The following is a 16,198-nucleotide window of genomic DNA, read 5'->3' as shown; positions in this document are numbered from 1 at the left end:
GGGATCCACAGTGAAAGATCTGCAGAGAGGCCAACCCTCCCTCGGGTCTGCTGTGCCAGGCGGGCATATGAGAGACCCCAGTTGTCTGCAACGCTGGCCCGATGCCCCGTCCAGTGAGCCAGCCCTGCGCTGCTTCTATCCAGGAATCTCTGGATTTGGGCTCCTCAGGGAGCATAGCACACACGGAGATGCGGAGACCCCAGAGAAGACCCCACAGGACTGGAGCCTGAGGCCAGGGTCAGCCTCCCAAGCACAGCACAGCCAAGCCCCAGGTCTCACGCCCAGGCAGTGGACCCCCACCCCACACAGAATCAGGAGACCCTGGGGGTTCCCAGTGGGCCCGGTTCTGCCCCCCAGTCAGGAGAGTGTTAAGAACCCTGAAATGCAGGAAGGAGGCAGAGAGGGAGGGGGGAGACACAGAGAAAGAGAGCGGGGGCGTAGGCCAGGCCCCCATAAAGACCCAGCCTGGGGCGTGTGCTGAAGAGGCGGGCAGGATCCCACCCTGCCAGAGCAGCGCCTCCTCGGGCTGTTACATCCCCAGCATGGCCGCCAGCCTGTCCCCAGGGATGCGGAGGCTGTTACATCCCCAGCATGGCCGCCAGCCTGTACCCAGGGACGCGGAGGCCCGACGGGAGGCCACTGTCAGGAAGGGGCACCAGAGCTTGGTCACAGGGTCCTAGATCAGCAGGCACCTCCCGCCGCCCTGCCTGGTCCTCACAGCCACACCACGTGGACTGCACGTGGGCCAGGGCCCTGCATTGTTGGGGGGGGGCACTGACACCACAGTACGAGGGGGGCTGTGGAGCCCGCGGCCAGGCAATGCCTGGAGTGACCCCAGCCCCAGAACACGGGGGCTCCCCCTGCTTTCCAGAGACTTGTCAGAACTCCACCGGTTCCAGCCACACTAGGGGTAAGAGAGAGAGGATCAGGGCCTTCAAAGGCCATTTTCAGCCTCAGGTAGGGAAGCGGAGAGGACATCTGGCAAACCCCAGCCCGACGCGGCACTGGAGGTTGGGGTGCTGCACCTCCCACAGGGCTGCAGTCCAAGGACCCCAGGCTGAAGCAGAGCCTGTGGCAGAAGGCTGTCCATCACAGCACGGACACGCCCAGCTCAGTCCATGCTCCGTGTCCTGGCCACTCAGTGTCTCTTGTCACCTGTGTTCAGACACAGTGTCAAGTCGCCTTGTGGGCAGGCAGCGTCCCTGGGCCACACACTTGCACGTGGGCCGCTGCTCCCCTGGGTGGACCCTCCTTGCCCGTGGGGACCCTCGTGGGGCCCTGAGCTGGGCCTGGCTCTCCCAGTGCCCCAGAAGTGCCTGCCACCATCTGAATCGGCCTGAGTCCACAAAGCCCAAAAGAACAGGAGGCCACAGTGGTTGCCCAGGAAGCTGAGGGTCAGCCGTGCCCCAACCCCTGAGCTCCGCCGACCAGACTCCCTCCTGGTGCAGCAGCCGCACTCCCACACCCTCTCTTCAACCCACAGGAGGCTGGGTCCGGGGAGGAGGCTGGGCTCTAATTACACGTCCTGGAACGAAATCCCAGTTTAATTTAGACTAAAACAAGAAGCTGTGGTTGGAAAGTTCCCCAGGAGAGCCACCTGCCTGCGCCAGGACATGTTTCTCTGATGTCCCCAAGGACCATGAAGCAAAGCACCAGGCTACAGCCACGACAGGGGTGGGGACGCCCAGGGCTTTGGGGTTCTGAGGGCCCTGACTTGTCACCCTGCCCATGTCCCTGACCCCCAGGTGGAACCAGCCCCACAGGGCCAGACGCTGTGACAGGGGCTTCCTGAGGGGCCTGGGAGGGCAGAGGCAGTGATGTGGGGACAGGACTGGGAGCATGGACATGTCTGAGACTGGCTGGGGCATGGAAGGGTAAAGGCACCTGCACTGATGGATGACGGACTCTGGAGGCTCCATGGGGCTTCCCTTGGGCTCTGCCTTCTCTGGGCGTCAGAGCCCACCTGCCCCGTTCTCCAGTGCCACTCCCTGGTCCAAGCCCTCACCACTCCCACCTGGATCACGGCTTCCGGCTCCCACTCTCCTTCCCTGCCATCTACACTGCGCCCCCAGCACCTATCACGAGTCAATCGGGCCACACCTATACTCAGAGCCCTCCAACACCCAAGCCAAGGCCACCCCTGCCCCCGCCACCCTCACAGCCTCTCCCCCAACCCCAGTGGAAGGACACAGCACACCCCAGCTCCCTGCAACACTCACGGCCTGCCTCGCTCGGGAGGACGCAGCCTCTGAGAGGGCAGGAACGGCCTGTTTTGTACACTACTGTGTCCCCAGCAACTGGAACAGGGATGAGGAGGTAGTAGCTGCGCTCGACAAGCCCCTTCCTAAGGAATGAGTGAATGGATGACAAGGGACGAGGAAGGGGTGGATGGGGGGCGGGGCAGGAGGAGTGAGAGGCTGGGGCAGTGCATGGAGGGGCTTCCAGTCCACGCACTCACTCACTGCTCCCTCTCCCTCTGTCTCACTTCTTTGCACCCCACCTCGGCTGACGGACGTGCTTCTAAATTCAGTGGAAACTCAGACACAGTGAGATAACTTCCACGCCACCCTTCCTGCACCTGCTGGCCTATGCAGATGCACAGGCCTGCACTCCCGGAGGTCCTGGACTCCGCTTCCCTCATGGCTCCAGGGCTGTCCCCTTTCTGTCCACATTGTCCGCTTGTCCTTCCCTCCTGGACTATGCACGTGGCATGGACGGGCTGTAAACCCCCAACTTCATAAAACTCTCCTGGCCTCCATCTCCCTCCTGCCTCTGCCCCATCACTCTGCCTCACTTTGCTGCAAAACTCTCTAAAAGACAAACATTGCCCATAGGTGCCCCCCACAGCCCCTTTCCTCCCATTCCCAGCAAGCCCTCGACCCCACCACGTGGCTGGACCAGCTCCTACCTCAGACCCACGGGGCGCAGTGCACAGCCTTGGGTCCTCTCGTGGCCTCTGAAGAGCAGAGCATGCTCTTCCTTCCCAGAACACCGTCTACAGCCAGGCTCACCTCCGCTGCTCCACCAACCTCACCACCAGCTGCCACTCGTAAGTCCAGGTGCCCTGGTCTCCCTCAGAGGGCAGCTCTTCCTCCCCACTCCCCATTCCCTGGGGATCCTAGGTGGTCTCAAGCTCTGAAGATGACTGGGACACTCGTGTCCCTCGAATCGCCACCTCCAGCCACACCTCTTCCCAGGCTGCTAGATGGCTCACCCCTCACGCCCTCCAGTCCTTCCTCTGACGACCCTATGCAAAGTGGCACCCCCAGGCCTGCACCCTGCATGCTTTATCCCATTTCATATGTGAGAAAAAAAGCACGGAACGCATCACCATCCACTCATCCGTCCACCCGCTGACTGCTCTCTGGTGCACGCCTACGCTGCTGAGCACCACGCCAGGCTGCAGAGAACCCAGGCCCAGCAAGCATCTTGTCCCCAGAACACGGCCCAGCGGGCAGAGGTTCAGCTGTCTTCGTTCACTCCTGAGTCCTCAGCACCTGGCAGAGGCTCCATGAACACTGAATGAATGATGAACGGGTGGAGGGAGGGCCAGTAGCAGGGCAGCCCACCTGGCTGGACAGACACAGGGCCAGAGAGCTGAGCAGAAGGCAGGATGGTGGACGGGGCATGGACAGGAGGGCAAACAGAGGCAGGGAAGAGGCGGCCTTCCCACCTCCTCCCCGCGACCTGAGGTCCTTAAGAGCTGCGTCCTGGCACTCAGCGGGACTCTTGCTGGGGTGAACTGCTGGAGCACCCATGTCAGCCACCACCGGGCCCTGTCCTCACCCCAGGCCCACTCTGTGTGGGGAGCCGGCTCAGCCCCGACCCCACCCATGTAGCACGGTGTTCTTGGAAGCCAGGAGGGAAGCCTCACTCCTGGGCCCAGAATCTCTCTTGGCAAATGGTCCACTCAGACGACCACTGGAGATGGCCAGGAGCCAGGAGCCCTCCTGGAAATGAGGCAGAGTCCCGTGGCAGGGACCCAGCCACTGTGTCCTCACCCCGGCCCAAGCAAGTCAGAGGAGTTCCAGATGGCCACGCACGGGCTGACTCAGTCAGGAGCACGGCTGGCAACCGAGGGCCTGAAGGCCCTGGGCACACACAAAGGCAGGAAGCCGCCAACAGCCCTCACAGGCCTGGAGGTTTCTCAGAAGCACCCTCTGATCCTCACAGTACCCCCAGGCTGGGACCCCAGCCCAGGCCCCACAGCTGCTCCCCAGGACAGCAGGGGCCCGGCAGCATTAGAGCCAACTACAGCCGCCCCCAGCCCAGACGCACACATGCAGGCTCACGGAGGGCGCCCCCAAGTCTTGAGAGAGAAGCAAAGCGGAGACAAGGGGGCAGAGCGCCCACCTTCCCTCCCAGGTGAGAACAGAGGCTCAGAGCCTCCCCAGGCCGCAGAAGGCATGGACCCAGGGCCTCCTCCACAGCTCCACACCAGCCTCAGGAGCAGAGCGGCCCCAGCTGGCCTCTGAGGGTGCTCAAGGCTTTGCCAAGCAACAGGCCAGGGTGTCTGCCTCTCCCTCCAGCCCTCTGAGCACCAATTAAATAAATTCTAATTAAAAACAACAAACTAACGAGAAATACCACCCACTACTCACAGGCCCTTGGCTCACAGGGATGAGGTGAGGGCTCCTCCCTGGGCTCCCCATGGACCATCACTCACCCCACAGCGGACCCAGCCCCCTCTACACACAGATGCACACACAGGGGCTCACGTGTCCCCAGGTGCCCCACACGGGAGCAGCAAAGTGGCTCCCCCCGTGACTTGGAGCCAGCATGTAGCCCCGTGAGACACAGATCACCTCCCACCCGGGGTTCCCCGCACAACCCAGGCTGCCTGGAGGGAAGATGTGTGGAGGCGGAGGAACCTGGAAGCCAACGCAGCAACGCCCAGGCCCTGCTGCAGACACAGGAGAGCGGAGACGCACCCAGGCACAGGGAAAGAGGAGCGGCAGGAAGAACAGGACGGAGAGGCAGAGAGACACCAAGAGGGCCAGAGACACAGAGTGTGGAGAGGAGACAAAGGGCTAGACAGGCAGACTGGGAGGAGGACGGAGGGGGAGGGAGGCGAGGGAGGGAGAGAGGCCGAGAGAAACAGAGGAGGGAGCGGGGAAGAGGAGGGGGAGGAGAGGGGAAGGAGGAGCAGCCCTGGACCCAGTCTATGTGGGCTGGGAGATCCAGGGGTCCTGCCCAGGGCTTGCTGTAACTCCTCCTGCCTCCTCTCCTGGCCCTCAAGGGCTGACACACTCAGCACCGTGGACAGCGCCCCATGGGGCCGGGTCCTGCCGCCTCTACCCAGCTCCCCGCTGGCCCACACCCCCCAACACTGCTTACACCCCAACAATTCATTACTTCAGCAGAGGCTCGCTGTCCCCTCCCAGGTGCCCGCCCCAAGTGAGGCTCCAGGGACCCCCTGAAAAAAATAAGACACCATTGTCCTCAGGGACTTGGGTCCACAGGGAGGGAGAGAGGTAAACAGCTAGTGACTCCTGGGCTGCCTCTGGGAGTGCCCACTGGATGGGGGAGCACCCAGTCCTCTGAGGGGCCGCATTCTCCACCAGCCACCTCCCACCCCAGCCCCCAACGGGCATTGCTAGTAGAACCACAGACCCCCACGGGCCTTCCATAAATTCTACCCCAGGGCCATGCTGCAGAAAGGCATAGAAGGCACCTCAGTGCTGCTGCACCCAGCACATCACAGACAGCTCTAGGGGCCTGAGCCTTCCGTGCAACCCCCACAAGCCCAGTTCTGTAAACACTGCCCTCACCCAGCAGGGGCCAGCCCCAGGCTTAGGAGCAGGCAGAGCAGATGGGGGCAGCACCCCAGGATCCAGGCAGGCAATGCAAGGCTCCCTCTGAGGGCCTCACCCAAGAGTCCAGAGGCCGTGTAGCTGACTGCTTCTTCCTCACACACACAGAGCCTTGAAGGCATGAGCCCCAGACTCGAGGACTCCACAGCCACCTCCCTCCTCTGACACCAGCCCAAACACCCCTCCATCTACCCTCCTGTGCACCAGGCATCTTGGGGCAGTCACTGGGTGAGAATGGGGCTCTGGAAGGAGAGCTCTCGACTGCTATGGGGCCTGCTCCCTCCTCTTCCATCTGGGCTCTGGGCCTCAGAACCATAAGGCTCAGGAAAGAGCAGACAGCAGTCCCTGGCCCAGCACAGAGCCTCTGACACTGAAGTGCTAACAGGCTCTGTGGGGCCAACTCCCCAAGCACTCACTCCCCAGCCACCACTCTCCACACCAGAGCCACAGCCCAGCCCAGCCTTCCACCTGCCAGTCAGAGAAGCAGGAAACAGGACTCACAGTGCCCACTGCACAGGTTGGGAAGCTGACACCCTGGAGGGTGGGGTGCAGAGCACTGGACCTAAGCTCCCATCCGGGCCCCTTAAGTCCACTTTCTAGATGTCCTGGTTATTTTGGGAATCGTAAGCTATTGTTAGGGAAAGTGGTTGAGGAGAAGCTGCTGAAGCACCTTCCCGGCCCTAGGAACTGTGAAAGCACTTAGTACACACAGCCTCATCCCAGGCAGCACAAGGGCTCTGCGCGAGGTGGACGCCACAGGTAAGTGTCTCGGGCAGGAACAGAATTCAAAACGCCAAGTGCCTCTCCCAGACCACAGGCTTGCATCAGGCTGGAAGTCCAGCCCTCCTCCTCCCTAGGAAGCTCCTCACCTGGGCAGCAAAGCCACCTCTAGCAGGCGCCATGCTGGCTCAGGCCAGCCGTGGAAGCTGGTGGCCCCTGGCCTGTGGGCTCTGCAAGCCAGCGCCTTCTGGGGACAGGTCACTGTGATCCTCCCTTCAGTGAGCAATACAGCACTGGCACCTCTGGGAGAAGCACCCCCATCCCACACAGGATGGCAAACAGACTGCCTCACATTCATTCATCTCCAGCAGGGCTGTGGGGGGACCCCAGTGAGGAGACTGCAGCCACCCCAGCCCCACGGCGCAAATGAGCTTCAGACAGCAGACAGCACATGCCCGGGCCGCACACCCTGGGCCTCCCGGCCTCAGCTTGCCTACCCTGTGAGGACGACCACGAAGTCCATGACGTTCCAGCCGTTCCGCAGGTAAGAGCCCTTGTGGAAGACAAAGCCCAGAGCGATGATTTTGATTCCTGCCTCGAAGCAAAAGATCCCGATGAAATAGGGCTCCGTGTCGTCCTAGGAGAAGTAGAGAACAGCGGTCACCCCTGGCCCCCACCCGGTGCAGCAGCAGGCAGAGACGGTTGGTGAGGACCCCACCCCACCGTGTGCAGGCCACAGCCATTGTGAGGGTCTGACCCTCCTCACCTTGCCCCCAACACCCTGCAGATTCTCCAAGGCGCCATTCCCATCACTGAGCCTGCTTGCCGTCTGCACCTGTCCCCTAATGGGATGCACCACTGTTTACAGCAACAACACCCCAGTGATGACTGCGGGCCCCTGGTGCCTCCCACCCTGGCATCTCAGCTTCTGCCCACATCACAGTGGGGCCCCAACCTCCCTGCTGGCACCATGCAGTGGGCCTTGCTTCAGGGAAGACAGTGATGTAACAGCACTACTTGTGGGTGCTTATCAAGTAGTTTTTCCTGTATTAACTAGGGTGACCCTTTAATACCCCAGGAGGTCATCCCCATTCTAACATGAGGGAAACAGAGGCACAGAGACACCCAGGAGCCAGGCAGAGGCCACAGCAGCCTCTGGGTGGGAGCCTGCACAAGGCTGCCTGGATACAGCTCAGGCTTTCTTGAACTCAGTCCAGCCCCGTTATGCATTCAACATGTACCCGGGTAACCAGAGCACACACATCTCGGCAGAAAACAACAGAAACAGAGAAGCACAACCTCGGCCCTGAGGGTGCTGGGCGATGACCACCACATCTGTGAGGACCCTGGAGGGAGCGAGCCACAGTCCAGGCCTGAGGCTGGGAGCCACCCTGGGCTCAGATCACAGGAAGCGTCCCAGAGGGCGTGGCGCCTGCAGACAAGGCTTCCACAGCTCGATTTTGAGAAAGGGACCCAGGTGGAGGGAACAGAGCAGACAGAGGAATGAAGACAGCTGATCCTAGAAAGATCCCTTTCCCGCACCCCAGGCTGAGCTCCAGCCAACAGTTACTGAGCACGAGCGCGCAGAGCCAGGCCCTTCCAGTGCCGAGCAGGGAGCAGCAAACAGGGCGCAGACAGGGTTGTGTGGAGCTTGGGGAGACCCCAAAGACTTCTCGTGAGCACATGGGTGGGGCTGGCAGGGAAAGGCCCTGTGCAAGGCAAGCCCGGGGAGCTGGGCTGAGGGAGCTGCACGTGCAGGGTTGGTATGGGGGTGTCGGACACCAGCACTCTGGGGCTGCTGCCTTAGGAAGCAGGTGAAGGGGTGGGGAGAGGAGGTCAGTGTCAAGGGCCTCCCCTGAGGGTTCGCCTTCAGGACTGTGGAGGTCACAGGAGGAAGCAGCTGCTGGGCTGCCAGGCCAGGTGAGTGCCACCAGTTCCACAGCCTGTGCCTTCCTCCTTCCCAGGAAGCCAGGCTCTCCAGGGCTCTCCTGCATCTGACTCCCACCTTACTCAACCCGGGCTCCTCCTGTCCTGTGGTGTAGCTGGCCCAAGGCTTGGCTGGCAGTGCCTGGTGGAAGCTACCAGCACCCAGGGGTCCATCATGACCCGTGCTGACTCGCCCATGCTCTTCCTGGCCTCGAGGCTTCTGGCCTGGTTTATTTACGAGGGACCCCTTTTCCCAAGGGGTGGGGTTGCTGACCATCTGCCCAGGGGAATGGTGGGGCCCCAGCAGACAGAGATCTTCACAGCAAACTTCCTGGTGGAAAACAGAACAGGCCGATGCCTAGGAAGGACCAGCCAGCCCCCTCGGCTGGGAAGGAGGCCCCAGCCCAAGCCCTCTCCTCACAGCTCTGCCCTGCCCAGCCCATGGTTGATAGCTGGCTTAGGTGGGAGGGATGGGTGTGCAGACAGCTTGGTGTTGCACTGCAAGCTGGGGCCTGGTTCCAGGTAGCTCCAGAGTCGATGCGGGGGTGGGAAACAGCCCCGAGAGGCAGGGAACCCGGGAGGCCTCGCCCAGAGCCAGGCTGGCAGACAACTGAGGGGCTACCCCTGCACCACCCAGCCTCAGCCTGCTCCGTGGGCAGCAGCACAGCCTCCCCTCCATCCCAAGGGATGCCTTTGGGACTAGGCTGGGCCTGCACATGGGACTAGGGCTTGTCGAGAGTTCCCCAGACCTCTAGGCTGGCCCAGGGCGGGCACGTTCTGCAGTTTTCCCAACAGGTTAGCTCGCCAGCCCTAGAAGTGTCCTCCCCAACCCATGACCACAAGGCAAACCCTCCCACACCTGCGAGGCAGGAACTTGCAAGGCCAGACACCCACTGCCTGGCCTGCCCTAGGTCTGTGTCCCTCTGACCCTGGCCCTGCCCTGCTTCCTGTGACTTGGCATTCAAGGCTCTCTGGCTATTTCCTCTCACGCTCACCCTCTTCTCCGGCCTCTAGAAAGCAAGGGGCCCCACCAGGCTCCTGCCCAAGTCCCCCAGAGGGACCATGACTCACGCCTGCCTCATGGCGCGGCTGGGCTGTCCACACTCCTCCCCCACACCCTGCCCTAACCCAGACCACTGGGTGTTCCAGACGGTGCTCCATGAAGACCTCCTCACCTCGGCCACCCACCACTCACCTTCTCCTGGTGCCTCACCTCCAGGGCAGGCTCCCTGTCTCCCCTTCCGCACTCCTGGGCCTGCGGTGGCCCAGGTTCAAAGGGAGTTCCGTTTCAGGGCTAAAGTCTGAATAGCCTTTGTCTCAGGATGCTAGTGGGGGCGGAAGCCAGGCTCAATGGAAGAGGGAGCAGCTCCTGACACCCCAGAGAGGCCGTCTCCTGGACGTCTATGGCCCCGCAACCCCTGGGTCTACACTTGCTCTGCCTTCTGCCCTCCTGGAGTCTCCAGTCTTCAGGCGCACTCGGAACCCAGACAAGGGGCCAGGCATCGGGGAAGAGCAGGCTCTGGGGGATGTGCTCTGACCTCAGAAACAGTGCTCACCTCCAAAATGCTGCCCTTCCTCTGACCCAGCCCCTCCAGAGACCCCACAGGGCTGGCCTTCCACCCCACCTCCTGTTGAGCCACGGAGACCTTGCCCTGGCACCCCGACTCACGTAGACTTTACGCTCCAATGGGGGCTACCACAGGGGCCTCTTGGTGGAATCTAGGGATGGGTAAAAATGATTCGGAATGTTTGAGAAGGAATGCTACCCACAGGATGGTGAGGCCTCCTGGAGAAGGGGTTCCAAGCAGGCTCGCACAAGACAACTTGGAGGAAGAGGCTCAGGGTTCCCACATCTAGGCCAAAGCCCATCTCAGCCCAGCAGGGCACACGCGGTGCTCAGAGCTGACCTTCCCGAAGACATGAATGCCCCTTCCCCACCCCAAGTTTAGAACATGGGTTTCTGGATCAAAGTCTAGCGCCGAAAGTCAGGACAGCCATTGAGGTGCAGGGGTAGCTCGTGGCACAGGGCAGACTGGCCCAGGGCTAACGTGGCCATGCCCAGGGCTGAGCCGGTGACCCCAGCTGCCCTGGCCCTCGAGGAAGATGTTATCTGCCAGGCCTACCTTTTCCTTCAGCAGAGACGGGCACTGCCCAGACGACCCTGCCCGAGGAAACTGTGCTCAGGCACAGACCCTAAGGGAGAGTGGAGTCGCGGCCTCCCCACCACCCTGCCCTCAGGCCCAGCCCAGCACTCACCAGCCGCTCAGACATGGGCGTTTTGTCCCCATCAGGGAGGTGCTGCTCCAGAGCCAGCACGATGCAGTTGGCGATGATGGTGGCCAGGATCATGTACTCGAACGGAGTGCGTGGGTTAAGGACTGGCCGGGAGGCGCAGCAGGGAGGGAGACACGAGGCCGAGGCCAGCAGCGCCCAGTGCAGCAGCCACCACCAGGCCGTCTCCGGAGGGGCTGAGACAGCTGGGTCCGGAGCACCCCTCCTGGCAGACGCGGCCTGGTCTCCCTCACTCCCTGCCCCCATCCCTAGGGGCGGCCGCGAGGCGGGGCCTCAGCAGTCTGGGCCGCCAGCCCCTGGGCACACCCGGGCGGCCGTCAGCACCGCGGACAGCGCCTCCGGCCCGGCTCCGCCCGACTCCAGCGCCCAGAGGGGAGGGGGCCGAGCGCCCCCAGGCGAGGCTGGAGGGAGACCCCGCGCAGGCGCACGCCGCTCCCTCCAGACACGCAGCCACATGTACCTACACGGGCACGTGAACATGCATGTAGCCCGCATCGCGAGCGCACGCACGCGCAGCGCCGGGCTCCGGCTCAGCCCGCACACGCAGGCACCTGCAGGCAGGCGCGCGCACGGCCGCGTCCCCACGGCGCTCGCACCTGCACGGACGCGGCTTCGCCCTCGGTGCCCTCCAGGCTGGCCGCGCGCTGTGCACCGACCAGGCTCCCCAGGACCCGGCGTGCGGAGGGACGAGTCCGGGGCAGAGGGGCTCCGCCCCGCGCCCGCCGCACTCACGGAAACGCTCCCGCACCCGCCGCTCCGAGGGGCCCCGGGGCGCTCCGCCCCCTCCTCGCCAGTCTCCCGGCGCCTCCCCAGGTCGCGCCCTCCCGGCCACCGGGAAGATGGCCCCGGCCCCGGCCCCGGCCCCCGCCCAGCCCCGCCCGGCCCCGCCCGGAAGGATATGGCCACTCGGTGATGCGCTTCGCGTATTTGCGGACGACGTTGTCCTCGCTGAAGACGAAGAGCGAGCGGTTGACGGTGAAGCAGTTCTGCTTGACCGGGATGGGGTTGTACAGCGCCATGGTCCGCGCGCGCTGCGCGATCGATTGCTTGTAGAGGACCCGCTGGCCGGGCTGCAGCCCCCCGGGGCCCGGGCCCCCCGCCCCGCCGGCCCCGCCGCCCCGGGCCCGCTCCCCGCCGCCGGGGCCCCCATAGCGGCCGCCCAGCTCGTCCCCGAAGCGGACCATGGCTCCCGGGCCCCGCGTGCATCCCCGGCCCAGCGGCCCCGGCAGGGAGGGCGCGGGGCGCGCCAGGCGCTCAGAGCGGAGCAGCCGCGGAGCCGCCCGGACCGCAGCGGACCTCGCCCGGCCCCGCTGCCGCCGCCGCCGCCTCACCCGACTCCGCGGCCCCGCGCCACGCCCTATAAGGGGCCGGTCACGTGGCGGCGCCCGGCCAATCCGCACCGGCCCCGCCCACCCGGCCGCGCCGGCCCCGCCCCGCGGCCGCCCCCGCCCCGCCCCGGCCCCTCCTGCTGCGCCTCCCGCGCCCCGAGTCTCCCACCCCGGGGCTGGGCCGGGCCCAGGAGCGGACGAGCCTGCGGGTCCTCGACGGCCGCTCAGCGCCAGCCCGGGCCGTCCCCGGAGCGCGCTCTGCCGGCCCCACCGCCCCTGGTCGCCCTCGGTCAAACTCGGCCCAGACGGACCCCTCGCTCCGCCCGGAGGCGCCACCGGCCGCGGGGCTGCAGCCCAGAGCTGGGCGCCAGGCCTGGGCCGGCCCGCCCCGTCCCCGCCGGATCCCCGGCCTTCCCAGCCCTGCGGGTGCGCTCGGCTCGCAGCCTTGGTGCCACGCGGACGCGGCTGTCGGGGGCCCCCAGCCCGGGTGCGGGACCTGCTGTTTCCACACACGGGGCTGGCTCTGGGATCTCAGCTCAGAGAAGCCTCTGACCGCCTTGCAGGCCACACCCCGTTAGGGAACCTGTCACGGTCACCGCCATCCCCCAGGCCTCCTTGAGCGTCCACCGCGGGCCGGCCTGTCCTGGGCCCCCAGCTCCGCCCTCACGGAGCTGACAGTTTTGTACAAAGCACAGCAACCATTTACGCGGCACTCACTTCGTGCAGCCCCGTGGATCCTCACGACCTCCGAAAAGGCTGCCCCGGGGTCGGGGAGACCTTCGGGAACGAGGGACCCTCTGGGACCTGAAGCTGGCAAGGCGCTGAGTGCAGAGTGAGGCCGGGTGCGGGCTGCGCCTTCTGAGAGCGAGGCAGTGCGCACAGTTCCGAGCAGAGGCGCGGGGGTCTCTGAAGGGTCCCTCGGGCTGCCGTGTGGAGTGTGGACTGCAGGGGACTGGGGTGCTCAATCACTTAGGATGCATTCAGAGGCAAACAACCCGCTTCCCAGCTCGCAGCAGCTTGCACGATGCCATTGTGATCTCACTGAATACGAAGCCACCGTCTCTCCTCCCTCCAAAATCCCCACCTACACTTTCTGCCCTCTTGCCTGTTGCCTCATGGCCCAGGGTGGCTGTCATAGCACAGGGCATCACACCATTACACCACCATCGCAAACGGGAAGGAAGTGGCAGGTGTACAAAGGAAGGCCACTTTGTGAATCAGGTTACAATTTTCTTTCCTAACAAAGGAAAAGCTTCTCAGAGGCTCCCCCAGCAAGTGTCTCTTTAACCCGGTTAGGCCGCCCTGGGCCATGTGGCCGGCCCCGACTTTAAGAGGGTGGGAAAGTGAACATATGTCAAAGTGGACCAGGACAGCCAGCACCCACTAGGCGCGCACATAGTTGCCCCAAACAAAATCAGGGTTCGCTTAGCTGGGAAGCAGGTGCTAAGGCTGTCGGGGAGGCTGCCAACCGGCCTGTCACAGAAAAAAAAATCAGAGCCTAGGGAGGGGTTTTGATGGCAGTGCAGAGAGAGATGATGTGGTTTGAACATGGGGGCCATGAGCAGTGCCTCTCTCTCCTGGAGAGGGTGCATCCAGCGTGAAATGTGGAGGAGAGATAGAAACCCAGGCTCTTCATTTTTGGTCTGAGTGTCTGTGTGGACAGGGATGCCTTTTGCCGAGATGGAGAAGACGTGGGGAAGAGCTTGTCAGTCACAGGGTGGAAATTAAGAATTGCCTATTGGGTACAGAAGTGGAGATACTATGCAGGGGTGGAGTATCTCAAGGGATGCCCAGACGAGAGGCCACTGCTGCAGCCCTGCGCCTGGAGGCTGGGCTCGCCACATCCTCTCTGCCCTTCCCTCCATGCTGCGTGACACTGAAACTGGCCTTCGAAGGCCACATCAGCCTGTTCCTTGACCTCTGGTTTCTGGTTATGCTAGGCCAACAGGAGCACCAAAGGCCCGTGAGGGAAGGAAAGAGCAAGGCCAAGGGTCTACTACTCCCCTGACTTCCTCCTGCCAGGTCACCGAGGGTTGGCTGTGCGCCTCAATTGAAGCTCTGGCCTTGTCAGGCACCCACCACTCTCCTTTCTCTCTCTCTGGTTCCAGTTCCTGCCTCCTCCCCTTGTTCCTGCCAGCGGGGGGTGGCATCACTCGGGGGTGGTGAGTCTTGGCCCCTGGGACTTCCTGCGCCTTGCACAGATCGCGCAGATTGTGGTAGACAGTCCCTTGCGAGTGTCATCCTGCCTGATGCATCACCACGAGGAAGTGACCGATGTCAGAGACAGAGGATGCTGGTACTCCCTGAGAGTGAAGTCGGTGAGGAGGAGCAGCCAGGGCTGTGGGGCCAGGGCTGTGGGGGATGGGGGAAGTGCCCTGTCCCAGAGCCGAGGGAGGAGCGCGTGTGGTCCATACAGATGAGGACAGACATTCAGCTGTCAGAGTGGAAAGACAGAGGTGCTCATCACCCGACAGCAGTTTCCACGGAGGAGCAGCCTGAGTGGGGTGGATTGAAGAGAATGAGTTGTGAGGAAGCCCCTATAGCAGGTGTAGACAGCTCGTTCAGTGAGGCAGTGCCTACAGCAGGTGTAGACAGCTCGTTCAGTGAGGAAATGCCTACAGCAGGTGTAGACAGCACGTTCAGTGAGGCAGTGCCTACAGCAGGTGTAGACAGCTCGTTCAGTGAGGAAATGCCTACAGCAGGTGTAGACAGCACGTTCAGTGAGGCAGTGCCTACAGCAGGTGTAGACAGCACGTTCAGTGAGGCAGTGCCTACAGCAGGTGTAGACAGCACGTTCAGTGAGGCAGTGCCTACAGCAGGTGTAGACAGCTTGTCTAGTGAGACAGGGAACAACAGAGATGCAGCATTAAGGAGGGTTTTGTTTTGTTTTTTAAGGTAGGGGATATTATTGGACTTTGTATACTGATGGCAGTGACTCAACAGAAAGAAAAAGAAAAATTGCTGATGCAAGAAAAAGAGTGTCTTGCCTTGTCCAGGCAAGAGGGCACCAGACTTGGGGCAGCTCACTCAAGGTAGAGAAGGAAAAGCAGGTCGCACGATTGCAGGCACAGGTGGGCTGGAGGATTCATTTGGGGGAGGATGAGGGCTTTATTGTGATTATTCTACTTTCTCAGTGAAATAAGAAACAAAACAAGCAACTGAGAGTGAGAAGGGGGCATCTGCAGGTTGGCAGAGGGAGGAGAGGGTTTGAAATGCTCATCCAGGGCTGCAGGGAAGAGAATCCACAAGAGGAATGTGTAGAGTTGACAAGAGTCTGGAGCTGGGGGTGACTAGGTCCGGGACAGGCTGTGTGGTGGGCACTGCTGCACGATGCCTAAGCCAACGACAAGACGAGCTTGTCACCCCTCAAGGATCCCATCTTCCTCCGGACCTTCCAGCATGCTTGCTCACAGTCCCTCCCCCATCCCTCTCCGACCTCAGTGTCCTCCTGCTGCCCCCTGTCCCCTGCCCCGTCCCTCACTCTCTCACCCTCTGTCTTTCTCACCTGGCAGAATTCTCATCTGGAACCTCCAGAGGCACCCGCCCAGGCTCCCGCCGCTGGGGAAGGTCACAAACTGGACAGACTGGTGTCACTCTGGTTCCCCAGAAACTCCTCCGGGGTCCCGGAGTTGGTCACAGCCTTTGCGGTGGGAGGTGGTGGTTGTAGCCACGCCCCTGCTGCCCTCCACACCAGGCCCCTGCACCCCACCCTCCCACCACAGCACCTGCAAGCCCAACAGGCTTCAGTGGCTCCTGCGATGTCCCCTGTAGGTCTCAACCCTGTCACTGTGCGCTGGGTCCACTTATGGGGAAGCGGGGAGGAGAACTAGGAGGATTTCTTTTTCTTTTTATATAATTAACATTTAATTCTACAAATAACAATGGGCACTAGGGCTCTGTGGAAGACACAGAGGACCCCAGCATCCAAGCACGGTGCAGCCCCTCCCGGACCTCCAAGTCTCAGAGGCCACCACTGTCCGGAATTTTGTGTTCACTGTTCCCTTTCTCTCTGTACATCTACATGCAATTTATTGTGCAGTTGTGCATGCTTTTGAAATTCGTTTCTTTTCTTTTTTTTTTAAACAGAGTCTCGATCTGTCACCCAGGCTGGAGTGCAGC

The 16,198-nt window shown here is 62.5% G+C and overlaps 2 protein-coding genes across 5 annotated transcripts in view; one reads left to right on the top strand and one right to left on the bottom strand.

Moving 5' to 3' along the window:
• CACNA1B (calcium voltage-gated channel subunit alpha1 B) overlaps positions 1 to 11,935 on the bottom strand; it is a 251,604-nt gene extending 239,669 nt beyond the window's left edge. For 3 of the 4 annotated variants that reach the window (XM_050759688.1, XM_050759689.1, XM_050759690.1), the window contains exons 1-2: positions 10,716 to 11,013; positions 7,031 to 7,170 (exon numbers count right to left, since the gene is read on the bottom strand). In XM_050759688.1, coding sequence (XP_050615645.1) covers positions 7,031 to 7,170; positions 10,716 to 10,997 — 422 coding nt within the window. In that variant the 5' untranslated portion in view covers positions 10,998 to 11,013. Of the gene's footprint in view, positions 1 to 7,030; positions 7,171 to 10,715; positions 11,014 to 11,651 lie in introns of those variants that run through there. The other variant, XM_050759692.1, reaches the window with a different exon arrangement.
• DPH7 (diphthamide biosynthesis 7) overlaps positions 1 to 16,198 on the top strand; it is an 807,287-nt gene that overhangs the window by 453,834 nt on the left and 337,255 nt on the right. The gene's annotated exons all lie outside the window — the stretch shown is intronic.

Source organism: Macaca thibetana, chromosome 15, assembly GCF_024542745.1.
Source record: "Macaca thibetana thibetana isolate TM-01 chromosome 15, ASM2454274v1, whole genome shotgun sequence".
In the NCBI taxonomy this organism is placed as follows: Eukaryota; Metazoa; Chordata; class Mammalia; order Primates; family Cercopithecidae; genus Macaca; species Macaca thibetana.
This window is presented reverse-complemented; position numbering and strand designations above follow the sequence as displayed.